We start from the raw sequence: 17,603 nt of genomic DNA, 5'->3' as shown, positions 1-17,603 counted from the left end.
TTGGGTTCAAACAAAGTAGTCAAGTATCTGTAAAGTCTTCTGTAAATGTTAATGGAAATGATTTCATAGATGTCGATCTGGATTATGTTACAGTTGAGAAAAAGCTGTGTATATGAAACAGCCCTTTAACAAAATGCTGAAACAAGTTGGTTGCTTTTGTGAATGAATGCATCTAAAACCAAAACCATGAGTGGCTGATCTGAATGATAGGTGCTTGAGGGTCCAAATCATTTACAGTCACTCCCTTAGACCCTGCTTGTATCTGTACTAGTGTGTAATAAAAACAGTTGAACAAATACTACTTTAAAAAAATCAGCTGGCTTCAATAATTTGTGAATGTGTGAAACAGACTGAAATTTTCCTGTTGCTATAAACTAAGAAAATACTGCTGTGTGCTGACACGAGCGGCTGTTTTAAAATGCACTTGGTAGCACTTCTGTGTTTCTGTCATGGATCTCGTTTTGTAGGAGCTGTAACATAGACTTCTTCCATTTATAAAATGTAGTTACTCGGAGACGAACTTTACCCTGAGCCTGCAATTTACATTTACCCTCTGGCAAAGGAGAGGTGGGATTCATTTCTCTCATAGAAAATGATATAGCCAACTCTGGTGACTTACTGTGGTCTGCAACAAACGGATAGTTCGGCATTTAATCCACATTCTTCTCCACGGGAGAGTTGGTTAAAACCTTCAGAACTCAAGCCTACTAATGGTTTTTTGAGATGTCTATCAGGTTCCCGTACAAAGACAACCAGCATTACCAAGTCTTCTGGGCCCCCAAGGACAAGCAATACCCACAACTGGTAAGTAACTGTAACTTCAGAATTTCTTTAAAAAAATTACCTTCAGAGGAACTGAATGGGATTTCTTTCTTTTTCCTCTCCCCGCTCCAAAAGGTCATCCAATGAGAGCCAGTCCAGTTCGCTCAGCAGGTGGCAGACCAGGCTGGGAAGTGTAAGTATTCTACAGAAATTCAATAGATGACTACCTGTCACCTGTTAAAAGAGGCTGTATAACGCATAACTTATACAACAGCTGATTTATAATGAAGCAAGTATGCACAGATAGTTGTGGAGAATCCAAGTGGTAATTAATTTTTAAATGGCTTCATTTGAATTGGCTTTTACAAAGGGCATCTGTGCTTCCACTAAGGTTATTTAAAATAAAACTCCGGTACATGACTGAAAACAGGACTCTGAAAAATGAACGCTTTTTGAGGAAACCATAATTACCTATAAAAATTAAAGATAATTAAAGGATCAGATGGAAAGCCACCTTTTCCATTACTGGCTGAATAGGGCTGAAGAAATTGATTTCCCAATAGGAATCAGCCTCCAACATTCTTTTTTTAACAACTTAGTTGATACTGAACGAGCAACTGGTTGGAAAAGTCAACACTGTTCTTGTATGACAATTTTGAATTTCTTCAATTTCGTCATCTCACATAGCCAAGACGCTTTCTCTCAGTTGGAGAGAGAGGAGTCTGTTTTACCTATTACTGCAGCGTCAAGCTAGTCCTTCCTTTTGCTATATGTTTGTTATAGATAGATTGTAAGAGTGCATTGTGTTTATAAAATCTTAAAGGTAAATCAAAAGAAAAACCAGGATCCATCCCACAGGTTGTCTGATATCTCCAATTCAGTCAGCAAGAAAACAACAATTCAGGGACAGGACCAGGCCAAATACCTCATGATGAGGCAACAACATAGGAAGCGTATGTGGAAGAAGTTAAAAGAAGTTCCAGAGAAGGTTAGTTAATATCTGTGCAGTACTTGGAAGATCAGAAGTGTGATGTATTAAGTGTACCAAGGAGTGGCAGAGGAGCAGTGGGCACTTGGCCCACGGGAGATGGGAGTCTCTTTCAAGTGTGGGCAGCCTCCATCCACAGGTGCAAAGCCGAGTATAAGGAGAGAAGACTGAATGAACTGTTGGGGGTGAGGATGTGGAAGGCAAGTATGAGGATCAGGAAATGAGCGTAGTCTCTAATGAACAGAAAGCAGGGAGAAAAATGCTTATGTTGGCAGGATGCCATTGGCCTCCCTTATCTAGGGAGGAGTTTTACAGAGAACAACGGAGACTTAAAGAGGAGGAAGTATTTGGCTCAATGAAGTTGCCTTGGTTTTCATGTTTGTATTTCAACAGCATATCGGACTGCAGTTACACCAAAGTGCATCTGACATAAGGAAAAATGACAGTGTTTTTTCCAATAGAATTTTTCGTTGCAGGTAGTAAACATGCATAACTAAAACAAGACAAATGGAATTGAAAAATTTTATCAAATTCCTCAATTTGCAGTAGCATTATGTCAGCAGCTGAAGGAAGCTTTGACATAAGCGTATGGAGAGGAGAAAAAACCCAAACCAAATTTGGGAGGAAAAACATTGGGGAGAATGACTGTTTTGAATTAACTTCATTTCTTTTTTTGTGTGTTGTGGTTTTTTTCAGGTCCAAGTCTCCTTATAGTGCTTCACCTTACTCTACAAGTTCGTCTACCTGCTCCACATCAAGATCAGGTTCTTCCCGCACTCGCTCCTACTCTCGCTCATTTAGTCCTTCCCATTCTCGTTCCTACTCGCGATTGCTGCCGTATCCAAGAGGAGGCAAAGGGAAGAGGCGTAACTATCGTTCTAGGTCAAGGTCACCCCCATACAGAAGATGCCATTCACGGTCAAGGTCTCCAGCATTTAGAGGCCAGTCTCCCACTAAACAGACTATACCTCAAGGGGAAGGAGGAAGGGAGTATTTTAACAGATACAGAGAAGTTCCACCATATGATCTGAAAGCTTACTATGGCAGATCTCTTGACTTTAGAGATCCATTTGAAAAGGCAAGGTACAGGGAATGGGAAAGGAACTACAGAGAATGGCATGGAAAGTTTTACAAGGGCTATGCTGTTGGCGCTCAACCTCACCCTCCAGTAAACAGAGAGAACTTTTCTCCAGGTAGGTTTGGTCCACCTGGGACCAGACAAGAGAATTCACCATATGCTCGGGGACGTAGGGAGGATTATCCTGCTTGGCAGAGCCCCCAAAATCACAATATAGCTGGAAATTACCCTGAAAAACCTTCTGAAAGAGAGAGCCATGGCATCAAGGATCCTACAAAATCAAAAGAGAAGGAGGTGAAAAATCCACTGGGAGATGGCCAAGGAAATAAGCATAAAAAGAGAAGAAAAAGGGATGAGGATGAAGGATTTCCCAATGCTGAGTTGTTAGCAGGTGCGAGAAAACCAAGAGAGCCAGTTCCAGCAGAAGACGTTAAAATGGACTCCCTGTTCATGGTCCCAAGCAGAGATGATGCCACCCCTGTGAGAGATGAGCCTATGGAAGCAGATTCTATTGTTTTCAAACCGATGTCTGAAAAGGAGAAAAAAGAGAAGGATAAGCCAAAAGCAAAAATTGACAAGACAAAGCGGAAAGTAGAAGTGGCTGTTCCTCCTAAGACAGACAATATAATAAAACTAGCTAAAGCTTCCTCGAACGGAAATCTCCTCGAACGGAAGAGAGAAAGCAAGAAGAGAGAACGGAAGAGAGAAAGCAAGGATTTAAAGAACCTGACTTGCTGCCCTGATATTGCTCATTTACATCAGTTATAGGTGTTTGTGATTAAGTTTAGGGTTAGGGTTAGGGTTAGGGCTTAGTGTTACGGTGAGGGTTAGGTTTAGGGTTAGGGTTAACATTAGGGTTAGGGCTTATCATTAGGTTTATGGTTAGGGGCAGGGGTTAGGTTTAAGGTTAGGGTTAGGGTTAGGCTTAGGGTTATCGTTAGGGTTAGGGATAGGGTTGGGGTTAGGATTATGGTTTGGGTTTAGGGTTAGGGATCGGGTTAGGGTTTCATTTTAGGGTTAGGTTTAGGGTTAGGGTTAGGGCTTAGGGTTACGGTTAGGGTTAGCGTTAGGGTTAGGGTTAGGGTTAAGGTTAGAGTTAGGGCTGGGGTTCAGGGTTAGGGTTAGAGTTTGGGATATGGGTTAGGGTTAGGGGTTAGGGTTAGAATTAGGGCTAGGGCTTGTCATTAGGGTTATGGTTAGGGGTTGGGGTTAGGGTTAGGGTTAGGGCTTAGGGTTATCGTTAGGGTTAGGGTTATCGTTAGGGTTAGGGATAGGGTTGGGGTTAGGATTATGGTTTGGGTTTAGGGTTAGGGATCGGGTTAGGGTTTCATTTTAGGGTTAGGTTTAGGGTTAGGGTTAGGGCTTAGGGTTACAGTTAGGGTTAGCGTTAGGGTTAGCTTAGGGTTAGGGTTAGGGTTAAGGTTAGAGTTAGGGCTGGGGTTCAGGGTTAGGGTTAGACTTTGGGATATGGGTTAGTGTTAGGGGTTAGGGTTAGAATTAGGGTTAGGGCTTGTCATCAGGGTTATGGTTAGGGGTTGGGGTTATGGTTAGGGTTAGGGTTAGGGCTTAGGGTTAGGGTTAGGGTTATCGTTAGGGTTAGGGATAGGGTTGGGGTTAGGATTATGGCTTGGGTTTAGGGTTAGGGATCGGGTTAGGGTTTCATTTTAGGTTTAGCGTTACGGTTAGGGTTAGGGTTAGGGCTTAGGGTTATGGTTAGGTTTAGGGTTAGGGTTAGGGTTAGGGTTTGGGTTAGGGTTTAGGGGTAGGGTTTAGTTTTAGGGTTAGGGTTATGGTTAGGGTAAAGGTTAGGGTTAGGTTTAAGGTTAGAGTTAGGGCTGGGGTTCAAGGTTAGGGTTAGAGTTCGGGATATGGCTTAGGGATTGGGGTTAGGGTTAGCAATAGGGTTAGGGCTTATCATTAGGGTTAGGGTTAGGGTTAAGGTTAATGTTAGGGCTGGGGTTCAGGGTTAGGGTTAGAGTTTGGGTTTCGGGTTAGGGTTTGGGGTTAGGGCTTAGGGTTAGGGTTAAGTTTAGGGTTAGGGTTAGGGTTAGGGATTAGTGTTATGATTAGGGGTTACGGTTGGGTTTATGCTTATGGGTCAGGAGTTCAGTTTGGGTTAGGGTTAGTATTAAGTATTAGGATTAGGTTTAGGGTTAGGGTTGCAGTTTAGTTTTAGGGTTAGGTTTTGCGTTAGGGTTAGGGTGAGGTCTTACGGTTATGGTATTAGGTTTGTGGTAGCATTAGGGTTAGGGCTTAGTGTTATGGTTAGGGGTTACATTGGGTTTACGCTTATGGGTTAGGATTTCAGTTTGGGTTAGGGGTAGCATTAATTTTTAGGGTTAGGGTTTAGGTTTAGAGTTGTGGTTTAATTTTAGGATTAGGTTTTGCATTAGGTTTAGGGTGAGGTGTTATGGTTACAGTATTAGGTTTGGGGTAGCGTTAGGGTTAGGGTTAGGGTTAGGGTCATTAGGGTTCAGGTTGGGGTTCAGGGTTAGGGTTAGGTTTCAGGATTACGGTTAGGGGTCGGGGTTAGGATTAGTATCAGGGTTAAAATTAGGATTAGGGGTTAAGGTTAGGGTTATGGTTGGGGTTAAGGTTAGGGTTATGGTTTGGGTTAGGGTTAGGCCTAGGGTTATCGTTGGGATTAGGATTATGTTTCAGGTTTAGTGTTAGGGGTAGGGTTATGGGTTCGTTTTAGGGTTAGGGTTAGCGTTAGGGTTAGGGCGTAGGGTTACAGTTAGGGATAGGCTTAGCGTTAGGGTTAGGGTTTGGGTTAGGGGTTAGGGTTAGGGTTTAGTTTTAGGGTTAGGATTAGGGGTAGGGGTAGGTGTAGGGGTAGGGTTATGGTGATGTCTTAAGATTACGGTTTGAGGTTGAGTTAGCATTAGGGTTACGGTTAGAATTAGGGGTTCGGTGTTATGTGAGGGTTAGTTTTATGGTTCCGTTTAGGTTTAACGTTAGGGTTATGCCAAAGTGTTAGTGTTACGGTTTGATGTTAGGGTTAGGGTTACGGTTTGGGGTTAGGGTTAGCGTTAGGATTTTGTTTTAGGGTGAGGTTTTTTGCCTTAGGGTTAGGGTTAGGGCTAGGGTTAGCTTTATGATTCAGGTTAGGCTTAAGGTTAGGTTACGGTTAGGGTTAAGTCTTCGGTTTAAGGTTAAGTGTTAGGCTTAGGTTAGGGTTAAGTGTTAGGTTTAGGGGTAGGGTTAGGGTTAAGGTTAGAGTTAGGGTTAGGATTAGAGTTAAGGGTTAGAGTTAGGATTCAGTGTTAGGGTTAGGGTGAGGTCTTAATGTTACGCTTAGGGTTTACAGGTAGCGTTAGGGTTAGGTTTAGGGTTAGTGTTTGCGTTAAGGTTAGGGTTAGGGTTTAGGACTGGGTTCAGGGTTAGAGATAGGGTTCGGTCTTGGGGTTAGCGTTAGTATAAGGGTGAGGTCTTAGTGTTACAGTTAGGGTTTACAGGTAGCATTAGGGTTAGGGTTAGAGTTAGGGTTAGGGTCATTAGGTTAAGGTTAGGGTTGGGGTTCAGGGTTAGGGTTAGGGTTTGGGATTAGGGTTAGGGTTCGGGGTTAGGGTTAGCATTAGGGTTAGAGCTTTATGATTCAGGTTAGGCTTAAGGTTAGGTTAGGGTTAGGGTTAGGGTTAAGTGTTCGATTTAGGGTTAAGTGTTAGGGTTAGGGTTAAGGTTAGAGTTAGGCTTAGGACTGGAGTTAAGGGTTAGAGTTAGGGTTCAGTGTTAGGTTTAGGGTGAGGTCTTAATGTTACGCTTAGGGTTTACGCATAGCATTAGGGTTAGGTTTAGGGTTAGTGTTAGGGTTAAGTTTAGGGTTAGGGTTTCGGGTTAGGATTGGGGTTCAGGGTTAGAGTTAGGGTTCGGTCTTGGGGTTAGAGTTAGTATTAGGGTGAGGTCGTAGTGTTATGCGTAGGGTTTACGGGTAGCATTAGGGTTAGGTTTAGGGGTTAGGGTTAGGTTGGGGTTCGGGGTTAATGTTAGGGTTCGGGATTAGGGCTAGAGTTCGGGGTTGGGGTTAGGGGTTAACGTTAGGGTTAGGGGTTAAGGTTAGGGTTATGGTTAGGGGTTAGGTTTAGGGTTAAGGTTAGGGTTATGTTTAAGGTTAGGGTTAGGCTTAGGGTTAGCATTAGTTTTACGGTTGGGTTTAGGATGGTTCGGGTTTAGGGTTAGGGATAGGGTTAGGGTTAGAGTTAGGGTTAGGTTTACGGTTAGGGTTAGCATTTGGATTAGGGTTGGGGTTCAGGTTTAGGGTTAGGTTTCGGTGTTAGGGTTAGGGTAAGGATGAGGTCTTAGTGTTATGCATAGGGTTTATGGGTAGCATTAGGGATTCGAGTTAGGGTGAGGGTTTGGTGTTAGTGTTAGGATTGGGGTTCTTATTCTTGATTCTCTCTCCCTCTCTTTCTCTCTCTCGTTGTTTTAATTACAAATTATTATTATTATTGTTATTGTTATTGTTATTATTATTGTTATTATTATTACTATTATTATTGTTGTTGTTATTATTATTGTTATTATTATTGTTATTATTATTGTTATTATTATTACTATTATTATTATTATTGGTGTTATTATTGATATTATTATTGTGGTATTGGTATTACTATTATTACTGTTACTAGTATTACTATTATTGCTATTATTATTTTATTTCAAGTATTAAACTCTTCTTACCTCTACCCGTGAGTTTTCTTGCTTTTGCTCTTCTGATTCTCTCCCCCATCCCATTGCTGGGGGGAGGGCGAGTGAGCGGCTGTGTGGTGCTTAGTTGCCCGCTGGGGTTAAACCATGACAGGGGTCCACCACAAAGATGGTTTCCATTCTGTCACATCCTCTGAGCTAAAAGTGGCTCATCCTGGGACATGGTGCCACCCACGCACGCAACCTGCAGTCCAGAAGTACCCCTGAAAAGACCTCGACGGCCTGCATTAACACACCGGCATGCACTTCAGATGTAAACACTGCCAAGTCATCTCTTATTTGCAACAGATACGGAGGACCAAATTCTGCAAATCTAGCCTTACTTCTACTGAAAATTTCCTTACAGACAGCTCATCTTCTCTTTCTGTAAACTGTAGTGAAGACCTGTTCTAGCGCAAAGGCTTGAACCCTGCCTACGGTGAAGAAGCCCCAGGTTTCTTTCCTCACTGCTGTCTTGCTTCCCAAAAATCAATCAATACCAAAAGCTCTGTATGAACGTTGCACAAAAAAGCCAATTGCAAATGCTTTTACTTGCTTCTAGTTTTGTCAGGGAAGGAACTAGCTTCTCCCGCTAGTTTTGCTACAGTTTCATGACCTTTAAAGACGCCACTTCTTACCTTTGCTACGCCAATACAGCCTCACAGCTCAGCAAAATCATACTGCAGGTAGGAAACCTTCACCGTACAAAGACAGGCACGCTACAGGAATACGTCACTCTCAAAGAACAGACTCTTGCAACCACTCCTCCCTTTGCTTAGCAAAGTTTAGGGCGTGTTAGAAAACAACAACAACAACAAAAGAGCAGGGTTCTCTCTCACATTTTACGGAGCCCATGATATCAGCTGTTCAACATTAAGTCCAACTCCAGCCTGAACCCCAGAATAAGAAATGCCATCTTAAAATGTCTGGAAAAAGGGAGGGCTTTGAAGTGGCAAGACCAGAGAACGTTCACGAAAGCACCATCATGGAAGTACGCATCCCTTATCACAGACCAACTGCACGGTGACCTAAGTGAGTGACGTTGTCTGCTCATTTGCAGCTCAGGGTCTCTTTTTTCATTAGCGCCGAGCACGTAGGTTGGAATTGGAGCTGAGAAGAAAACCATATGCAGTCAGTCTGGTCTCGTTCAAGTTCACGTTTACTAGGAATCGCAGCAGGTCCCATCTGTCTCTCCAGACCCCAACACCACTTCTGTGCAGCGTCCCGAGGAGCAATAAGCGCAGAACAAGAAACCTTCCTTCAAAATAAGGCCCACAGCCTGCTCTTTCAACAGGACGCACAGAGCACCAGCTGAGAACAACCTCTGCTTTAACTATGCCTAGCTCCGCTGCCTACGTAAGGAGACCAGCTCCTAAATGATCCCTAGCCCTAAAACCACCGATCTTCCCTAGGGCAATGCTAAGGAAATACCAGAGCCCAGGGACACCTGGTCGTTCAGCTTAAGTTGACGGGGAGAAGGACAGTGGACTAGAAAGAGAAAAATATAATGAGAGAAAAGATAGAGGAGCTGAGAGAGAAAGAAAGGTATGGGGAAAAGGCTAGGGAGATGGAGAAATCAAGAGAAATAGGGATGAGGAGCCCTGCAGAGAGATGGAGGAAGAAAAAGTAGGGTCAAGGAGCAGGACAGAGAGGCAGAGATGGGGGTGGGGAAGGAGAGGAAGAAGGAAGGGGGGGCTAGGGAAAGACAGGGACAGGGAGCAGGACGTCCAGATGGAGAAAGAGAAGGAAGGACAGGGAGCAGGACAAAAGGACTGAGAAATAAAGAGAGGGTCAGATCCTGATGGAGACCAAGAAGGAGGGAAAAAGCCAGCAACGGGCTGGAGGACAGAGACAGGGGAAGAGGAAAAGAGGACTGAGAAGCAGAAAAGAGGAAGAGAGAACAAATAAAAGGGAGAGCCAGCTGGACGGGGCAGGGGAGTACAACAAGAAACGATGGGACAGGCAGCGGGACAGAGAAACAAAGACAGAAAAGATGGGGACAGGAAGCAGGGCAGAGGGACAGCGAGAGGAAAAAAGGGGCAGGGAGCAGGACAGAGGTGGAAAAAGAAGCAGCAGGAACAGAGGGGGAGAGAGAAGAAAAAGAAAGGTGGGAAGAAGGATGGTGGGCAGAGAGGGAAAGACAAGGAAAGGGAGTAGGACACAGATTGTCAGGGAAAGGCAAGGACAGGGAGCAGGACAGGGCGATACAGAGAGAGAAGAAAGGCACAGGGAGGCAGGACAAAGGGAAAGACAGGCAAAACTAAGGGACGGGGAGCAGGACACAGAAGGAGGTAAAAGAGCCTGGGCTGGGCAGCAGAACAGAGAGATGGAAGGAAAAAACAGCACTGGGCTGCAGGACAGAGATGGAGTGACAAATAGCCGCGGCAGGGAGCAGGACAAAGTGAGAGAGGGGGGGAACCTGGAAAGGGAGTAGGACAGAAAAATAGGGTGGGGGAGAGACAGGGAGCGGGACAGAGAAACAGAGAGAGACTTAGAGGGCCAGGGAGCAGGGCAGAGAGATGGAGCAAGAAGGGGAACAGAGATGGGCGGCAGAACAAAGGGAAGGAGAGACAAGAACAGGGAACAGGGAGCAAGACAAAGGGACAGGAGAGGAAAAAACCAGTGACGGGTGCAGGACCGAGATGGAGGAATTTAAAAGAAGAGGCCAGAATGTCAGCGAGAGAAAAAAGGAAGAGGGGGCAGGACACCACTGGAGAACAAAACCAGCTGTGATGGGCAGTGGGACAGAGAGACGAAGAAAGGAAAACTAGAGAGCGAGAGAGAGAGGAAAGAAGGCACAGCCAGCTGGACAGGGGGGTTTAGTGAGAAAGGGTGGGGCAGGGAATGGGACAGAGAGAAAGAGAGAAAAGAGAAAAAGGACCGAAGGACAGCAAGAGAAAGAAAAGGACAGGGATCTGGACAAAGATGGAGAAAGAAGCAGCAGGAAAAGAGGAAGAGAGGCAGAAAGAGGGAGACGGAGGCAGGAAGAGAGAGAGAGCTAAGGGCTAGGGGCAGGATAGAGATCGCAAGAAAACCTGCGGTGGGCAGAAGAAAGGAGAGGGAGTAAAAAGGAATAGGGGCAGGGAGAAGGACAGAGTGACAGCCAAGAATAACAACGAAGAGAAAGAGAGGAAGAGGGACAGTGAGCAGCACAGAGGGATGGGGAAAGAAAGAGAGGTCTCAGGAGCCCTGCAGAGAGATGGAGGAAGCGGGGAGGGGAAGGGTCAGGGAGCAGCAGAGAGAGACAGAAGAGAGATGAACAGGAAGAAGGACAGGGACAGTGGGATACAGAATGGAAAACCGCAGTGACAGTGAGCAGGGCGGGGGGGAGGCAGAGAGAGAGAGAAGCAGAAGGAGGGAGAAGGGAAGACAAGGGCAGGGAGCGGGACATACAGGCAGAGAGAGACAAATCACGACAGGGAACAGGCCAGAGAGACTGTGAAAAACAGAGCGGGATGCAGACCAGGACAAAGAGACAGAGAAGAAACAACAGCAGTGTGCTGCAGGGCAGAGACAGAGGAAGGCAAAAAGAGGGACAGGGAGCAGGAGGGAGGGGCAGCAAGAAAAAGACAGGGGCGGGTAGAGCGACAGGGAAAGAGGGTCTTGGAGAAGAGAGGACGGGGAGCAGAACACAGCAATAGAAGAAGAGAGGTATGGGGAAGTGAAAAAAATGACACAGAGGGAAATGGGGGGGGGGCTGGGAGGGACTGCGATGCAGAAGAGGGGTGACACGGCCCCGAGGGGCTGGGACTCACCGCAGCTCCCGCTCTCTGCACTGCCAGGCAAATGTTACAGTTCAAGCACTTCTTTCTCTGTCCGTCTGTCCTTTCCTCCCTTCCTCTTCGGTAGCTCCACTTGCGTGCCTGTCCTCACCTCAGCTGGGCCGCAGCTGGAGCAGAGCCCGCACCTCCCAAGACCAACATGGCTGCCCAGCAGCCCCGTGCCCCGGGCCTACAGCTCCCGGCATGCCCCGGGAACCAACATGGCCGCGCGGCAGCCCGTGCCCCGGGCCTACAGCTCCCAGCATGCCATGGGGCACGGCTTCCGGCTGCCTGGCCTGAGAGGCGGCTCAGGGCCACGCCAGGGCTGGGGCGCTGCTTCCTGGATCCCGTGGCAGCGATGGGCACAGGGACAGGCTGCCAGATCCCGGGGCCAGCTACGTGTGCGGGCTGTCAGGGTCACCCCTGCCTGGTTTTTCCCAGCGAAGCCCCAGGAGGTGCCGAGGCTGCAGCCCTGGGGCCGAGGCTCCAGGAGCCGGGCATTTCTGCGGGCGCTGCTCCCTGCCAGGCCCCACCACCAGCTGCCGGCTGCCTGGGGCTTCTCCCCGTTGTCTCCAGCTCTGCTTTCTGCCAGCGCCGGGGGCTCCGCAGGACATCTTGCCCACTCCCCGCCACCGTGCTGACCCACGTCTGCAGCTGGTCTGTGGTGTCCACGTCAGACAGCTCATTTGGGGGTGGCAGGTCTCTCCTGAAGCACCCTGGGAACGGGGACAGAGCAAACCCCATCCCTCCCTTCCGATCTTTGTCCCCAGGGAGACCCAGTGGAGACGGACCGTGCGCTGGAGAGCGTCCTGCAGGGAGGTGACAGCCGTTGGCAGAGAGGTGCTGAGAGCCACCTGACAGCAAAGGCGTCCGGTGGCCGCAGAGCATCCCAGGTGAGCTGTGAGTTCCCCCGTGAGAGACCCTGCTCCCAGGGAGCACCTCCCCAGAGAGCAAAGGCCGTATCCAGCCAGCTGGTGCTGGGTACGGCTACCCCAAGGGGTCTTCGCAGGGGGGATGGGGTCACCTGCCTGGTGGCTCTGACACAGACATGATGAGCTGAAGCCCTGTGGCCGTGGCTGACCGGTTCAAAGTCTCCGAGTGCCTCCGCTTTTCTCCCCAGGAGTGTCCAACCTGGGCACTTTTTCAGGGCGTGACGGATGATGTGAAGATGGATGCTGGTGCTGTCCTGGTGGATCTTCCACTTGGGCACGGTGGGCACCCCCACTTCAGAGTTGTGGTGTCTGAGATCTGGGGCCACCTGAAGAGAGAGACCTCCAGGGAGTTTGTGTTCAATGTTTTGATATCTTGGGGCTACAATGTGCTAGGGCTATGGGGCGCTAGGGTTCCAGCGTGCTAGGGTTATGGGGTTTGAGGGTTATGGGAGTTTACGCGACTTAGGATTAAAGCATGTTATTGTTATAGTCAGGATCTGGGTTTGCAAGCGCTGGGTTCCTGGGGTTAGGTTGGTTTTGCCTTATGTTGTGTTCTGGGTGGTCTTTTTTTTGGAAAGTCCTTTTGTAGCTTGCTTGCATTTTTAGGGTTTGGATAGGGGTCTTTGGTTTTTGTGTGATGTGTCTTCTGCTTGTTTTTTTGCTGTCCTTGTGGTTTGTGTTGCATTTTCTGTCTTGTGACCACCGTTTGTGGTCTAATCTGTGTGACCGGGCCGGGCAGTGTCACTTCTGTTGTGGTCCAGCTCATTTCCACTGAGTCACTAGGGAGGTGGTTAGGTATGGAGGGCTTGCAGTTTGTGGAGAATGACTGCCAGACGACCGACAGCCACTTCTGGGGTGTGGGAGGAGTTCGGGTCCATAGGTAATGACTGCCGGAGGACTAAGTGTACTTCTGAATTTGTGTGGACTCCCAAAGAAATGGTGGGATGCCACCAGCGGCACAGAAGGACAAGGGCTTCCCCAAGGGTACATGGCTTGTTGGTTATTGCTTTTGAGTAAGCAACTGAGTAATTTTGAGTAAGTCTTGTGAGGGGTAGTGGACTCAAGGGGAGACCTTGTGTTCCTCATCAGTGCCTCAGGGGTTTCCTGTCATGTTTTGTTTGTTTGCTTTTTGTTTGCTGTGCTGAATTTAAAAGGCTTATTGTAGCTCTTTGGATTTCTGTCCTTAAAGGAAGTCTCTAGGATTTCTACCCAGGAGCGAGATGTCCAGAAGGGACTGTCCTTGTACACTGATGTCAGCCTTCCGTCTAGAGCACTGTCTGGTGGTGGTGTATTTTAATGGTAATGTAACTCAAATGCATCTTAAATATACAGGCTTTGCCGTTGTTCCCGCTATGCCTGGGGGACGATTCTTAGCAGCTCATAAACAGTGTGTTCTGCTGTGCTTTACCCGTTAGAAATAATCTGTCACCAGAAATGTCTTCCTTAGTGCCTGCACAGAGCAAGAACCTCCAGTAGCAAGGGCATGCTGACCCTTGGGCAGCTTCAAAGCGACGGATAAATGTAAATAGGTTAAAAATCCAGTCCTATGGTAGCAGTGTGTGCGTCAAAGTTCACCTGACTCTCCACGCTTACTCAGCCTGTCACAATGTTTTGCGGGTAAGGGTGGATGAAGTCAGTATAAGCAGGTGTTGTAACTGGCCAGGCAGATCATCTAAAGAAACGAAACGTTACCTTTGCTTGGAGTGCCATGCCTTTAGATATGGGGGTGTATTGCCTTTCCTTCCCTGGTGTGAGCACAGAGAACTGAGAGGTGTTTCCATTGGGGGGAGGGAAACCCATCCAACAGTCATCACAAGCCTCAGAGCATGTGGTCCTTGATGGAGGCGTAAGTGCTTGGGACAGTTTTACTTCTAAGCCCTAAGCCCTAAGCCTAACCCTAAAACGAAACCCTAAGCCTATCCCTAAGCCTAAACCCGAACCATAATCCTAACCCCGACCCTAACCCTAACCCTAACGATACCCTAAGCCTAACCCTAACCCTAGCCCCTAACCCTAACATTAAGATAAGGCCAGGAAGCAGGACACGGCGATAGAAAAAAGAGAAGGAGAGGGAGCAGGAGAAAGAGATGGAGAGAAAGGAAAAAATAGCAGCAGGCTATAGGACAGACAAGGAGGAATTAGAAACTACAGACAGGGAGAGAGACAGAGAAAGAGAAAGCAAAAAATAGTGATGGGCTAAAGGCAGAGAGGGAGGAGTTAAAAAATGGGGGCAGGGGACTGGTCTGTGGCCATAAACATAAATGGTCATTGGCTTCTTTGACTGAACTTTCCATGAATGCCACCAGATACACTCAAGCACCCTGAGATGTCCCCTCCCTTTGCTGGCCCTGCACCGCGGGCAGCCGAGCGCCACACGGCCAAGCCCGCTGCATCTGCCCCAGGCTGTCTTGCCCTGGCTGGCTGCTGACAGGAGGGGACACCAGGTGGTGACCGCCTGGGGGGTGACAGGAGGGACACCAGGTGGTGACAGCCTGGGGGGTGACAGGACACCAGGTGGTGACAGCCTGGGGGGTGACAGGACACCAGGCGGTGATGGGCCCGGGGGGTGACAGGAGGGACACCGGGCAGTGGCAGGCCTGGGGGGTGGCAGGAGGGACACCAGGTGGTGACAGCCTAGGGGGGTGACAGGAGGGACACTGGGCAGGGACAGGCCTGTGGGGTGACAGGAGGGACACCAGGCAGTGACAGGCCTGGGGGGTGGCAGGACACCGGGTGGTGACAGGCCAGGGGACAGCAGGGAGACCAGCGGCCCGGGGTGGTGACAGGCCCGGGGCTGACGGGCCCCCCCTCCCCTCGGGGGCGCTTGGTGTTAGGATGAAGAGCGCGGGGCCGCCACGCCCACGTGACGCGGGCCTTTTGTCATAATGCGCTGGGTCACGTGAGGCGGGGGGTGGGTGCAGTGTGCCGTTGCGTGTGCACAGTGACACGCTCGCAGCGGCCCGTGCGGTTGTCGGCCAGGAAGGCCATGGCGGAGCGCCGCAGCCTCTGAGCGCCGCCGGCCCGCTCGAGCTCAGCCCGCGCTGCTTGCCCTGGCCTCCTCGGTGGAGGAGGAACCGCCGCGGGCCCTCACCTGGCACAGCGGCCGCGACGCTGTCTGCCGCGGTAGACGCCATCACGGAGCAGGCACCTCCTGGCCCCAACCACGTCGTGCGTCCACTACAAGTTCGCCTCCAAGCTGAACCATGACATGGTCACCTTCAACGGCCTCCACATCTCCCTGTGTGACCTCAAGCACCAGATCATGGGCCGCGAGGAGCTGAAGGCGGCCAGCTGCGACCTGCAGATCACCAACGCCCAGATCAAAGAAGGTGCGTGGGGGCAGCGGGCGCGGGGCCTCGGGCACCGCCCGGCTGGCGGCGTCGCAGACCACCCTGCGTCGGCCGTGGCCTGTGGGAGCCGCGCTCTGCTCTTTGTGGGTCATCCCCACGTAGCGTGAGTCAGGCTGGGGCCCATGCCGCCAGCATGCGGCGGGACCGGGAGGGCAAGCGGCGCTGGGCATTAAGTGGGGTGGGAAGCCATAATGCGATTCGGCCACCATCGGTAGCTGTGACTTGTGTTGGGGGCCTCACAGAGCTGTTCTTCTGTAGTTGCTGTTCTGACAACTACCTTCAGATCTGTGTTTTAGCCATGGAGCTAGGCGTAGAGGAGTACGTGGTTGATGTGTGACATACGGTGCTTACAAAAGCTTTGGTTTCCTGGAATTCTTCTAGGTAAAATGAGAAGGAAATGTGGGAGCATATCTTGTAATAACCAACTTGCCAGATTTCTTTGAAATGTGGTGGAGAAAGCTGAAAGTGATAGAAATAATAAAAGAGATGGCTAATTTGAAGAAAAGAAACCACGTGGATTTGGTGAATTTCGTGACTTAATTTTGACTTCAACTTGTTTTACTCCACTGCATTGGAAAATGGGTTTTGCGGCTGTTGCAGAAACTGCCCACTAGCAACATTTTGGATCAGGAGCGTATCTGTGAGTTAAAATCTGTGCAGACCCTTGAAAGCCGTCTTGCGCATGAGTGTTCTCCGTATCTAAATTATACTTTGGAATTTCTTGTTAATATAACTTCTTTTCCACACCAAAGCCATGGTCATTCAGATGCTATTGAGCATCATTTCATCATTCGTTTCTAACGGTGGTTTTTTTTCCTGTACTACATGTTAACCGTATCAGGGCAGTACTGAAGTTTTATGGCAGAACATTTATGGTGGATATACGTAAGAAATGTTCTTAGAGACATCATAAATTCTTTTAAATCTAACAAATGGTGCTTGATTCTTAGAGATGATAATGGTTTCGTATTACTTAGTAGGATATTTCAGTTTGGTAATCTGCCATCTCGATAAGTTTGAATGTGATTAAAGACTTTGGGATGTGACTTTTCAGAAATAAAAAGACTTGTAAAGTGTTTTCATTCCTTAAACATTACATTTCTTTCCCCCCCCCCCCCCCCCCCGTGGTTCTGTGACACTCTTACCACAGGCTTTTCTTTAAAATGTGTACTAGTGTTTTTTTTCCTCTTCCTGTTTCATGTGTTAAAACTTAAACAGAGTAGTATGTACACTGCGGTAACTGTAACTTCAGCCCTAGCCTTTAAAGTGGTTGGACCTAAAGCTTGCTGTTTGTCTACAGATACTTAAACTATTTTCAGGAGAGTGTCTGTGAAGAGCCTTAACAGCACAACGTTAGGGGTCTTAGGGATGCCACCTGACAGGGCTTGACGAGGTATACAGTATCTTTGGTTTTCAGACCATTGTTCTGATTCGCTCTGCAAAGGTAAGGGCTTTGAATATTTAAAACTAGGCAGATTACAGGGGATGCCTGCTGATAGTGCTTTAAAATATTTAGTCCTATCCAGCTTGTGTAAGTACAATAGAAAAAGCATTCTCATGGAGAGATCTTTGCATTTTAAGCTTACTCAGTCCAAGTGTCTCAGGTAGTTGTTTTTTTTTGTTTGGGCCTTATGTAAAAGGTCAGAAGACTTTCCTCCGCTTCAGAAGACTAACAGGGTGTAAGCCAAGGCAAAGCATGGAGAGCTTCAGGCACACGCTGTTCCTGAAAGGCTTTTCAAGGCTGTCTTCCTAAGTAATTTCGTTTGGGCCTCTCTGCTCTGCAAAAAGGGAATCGATCGAACGAATTCACGTCCCTTTGGTTAATTCAAACTAGATGGTTAGCTTAAGAGGGGAGATACCACTTGAGTTTGAGCCAATTCTGCCCTACTTGTGAAAGCAAGCTCAAAAAAACCCCAAAATGTCTGTGATCCAAATTCTAGCACTGCCAGTTCTGTTTCCATTTAAACGTAAAGCCCTGAGCAGCTGAGAAGTGTGGTTGTTGATGGATTAAGCTCCAAGAAACAGGCAGAGGCGGCAGGCTCTCTT

At 48.2% G+C, this 17,603-nt stretch overlaps 1 protein-coding gene across 1 annotated transcript; it reads left to right on the top strand.

The window, feature by feature from the left end:
• The first annotated feature begins 490 nt into the window (after positions 1-490).
• LOC142093442 (E3 ubiquitin-protein ligase RBBP6-like) lies at positions 491-4,028 on the top strand. Its single transcript, XM_075174621.1, has 4 exons — positions 491-804; positions 898-955; positions 2,447-3,419; positions 4,017-4,028. The coding sequence occupies exons 2-4, from the start codon at positions 906-908 to the stop codon at positions 4,026-4,028; spliced, it is 1,035 nt and encodes a 344-aa protein (XP_075030722.1). The 5' UTR covers positions 491-804; positions 898-905.
• The last annotated feature ends 13,575 nt before the right edge of the window (positions 4,029-17,603 follow it).

Source organism: Calonectris borealis, chromosome 27, assembly GCF_964195595.1.
Source record: "Calonectris borealis chromosome 27, bCalBor7.hap1.2, whole genome shotgun sequence".
Classification (NCBI taxonomy): Eukaryota; Metazoa; Chordata; class Aves; order Procellariiformes; family Procellariidae; genus Calonectris; species Calonectris borealis.
This window is presented reverse-complemented; position numbering and strand designations above follow the sequence as displayed.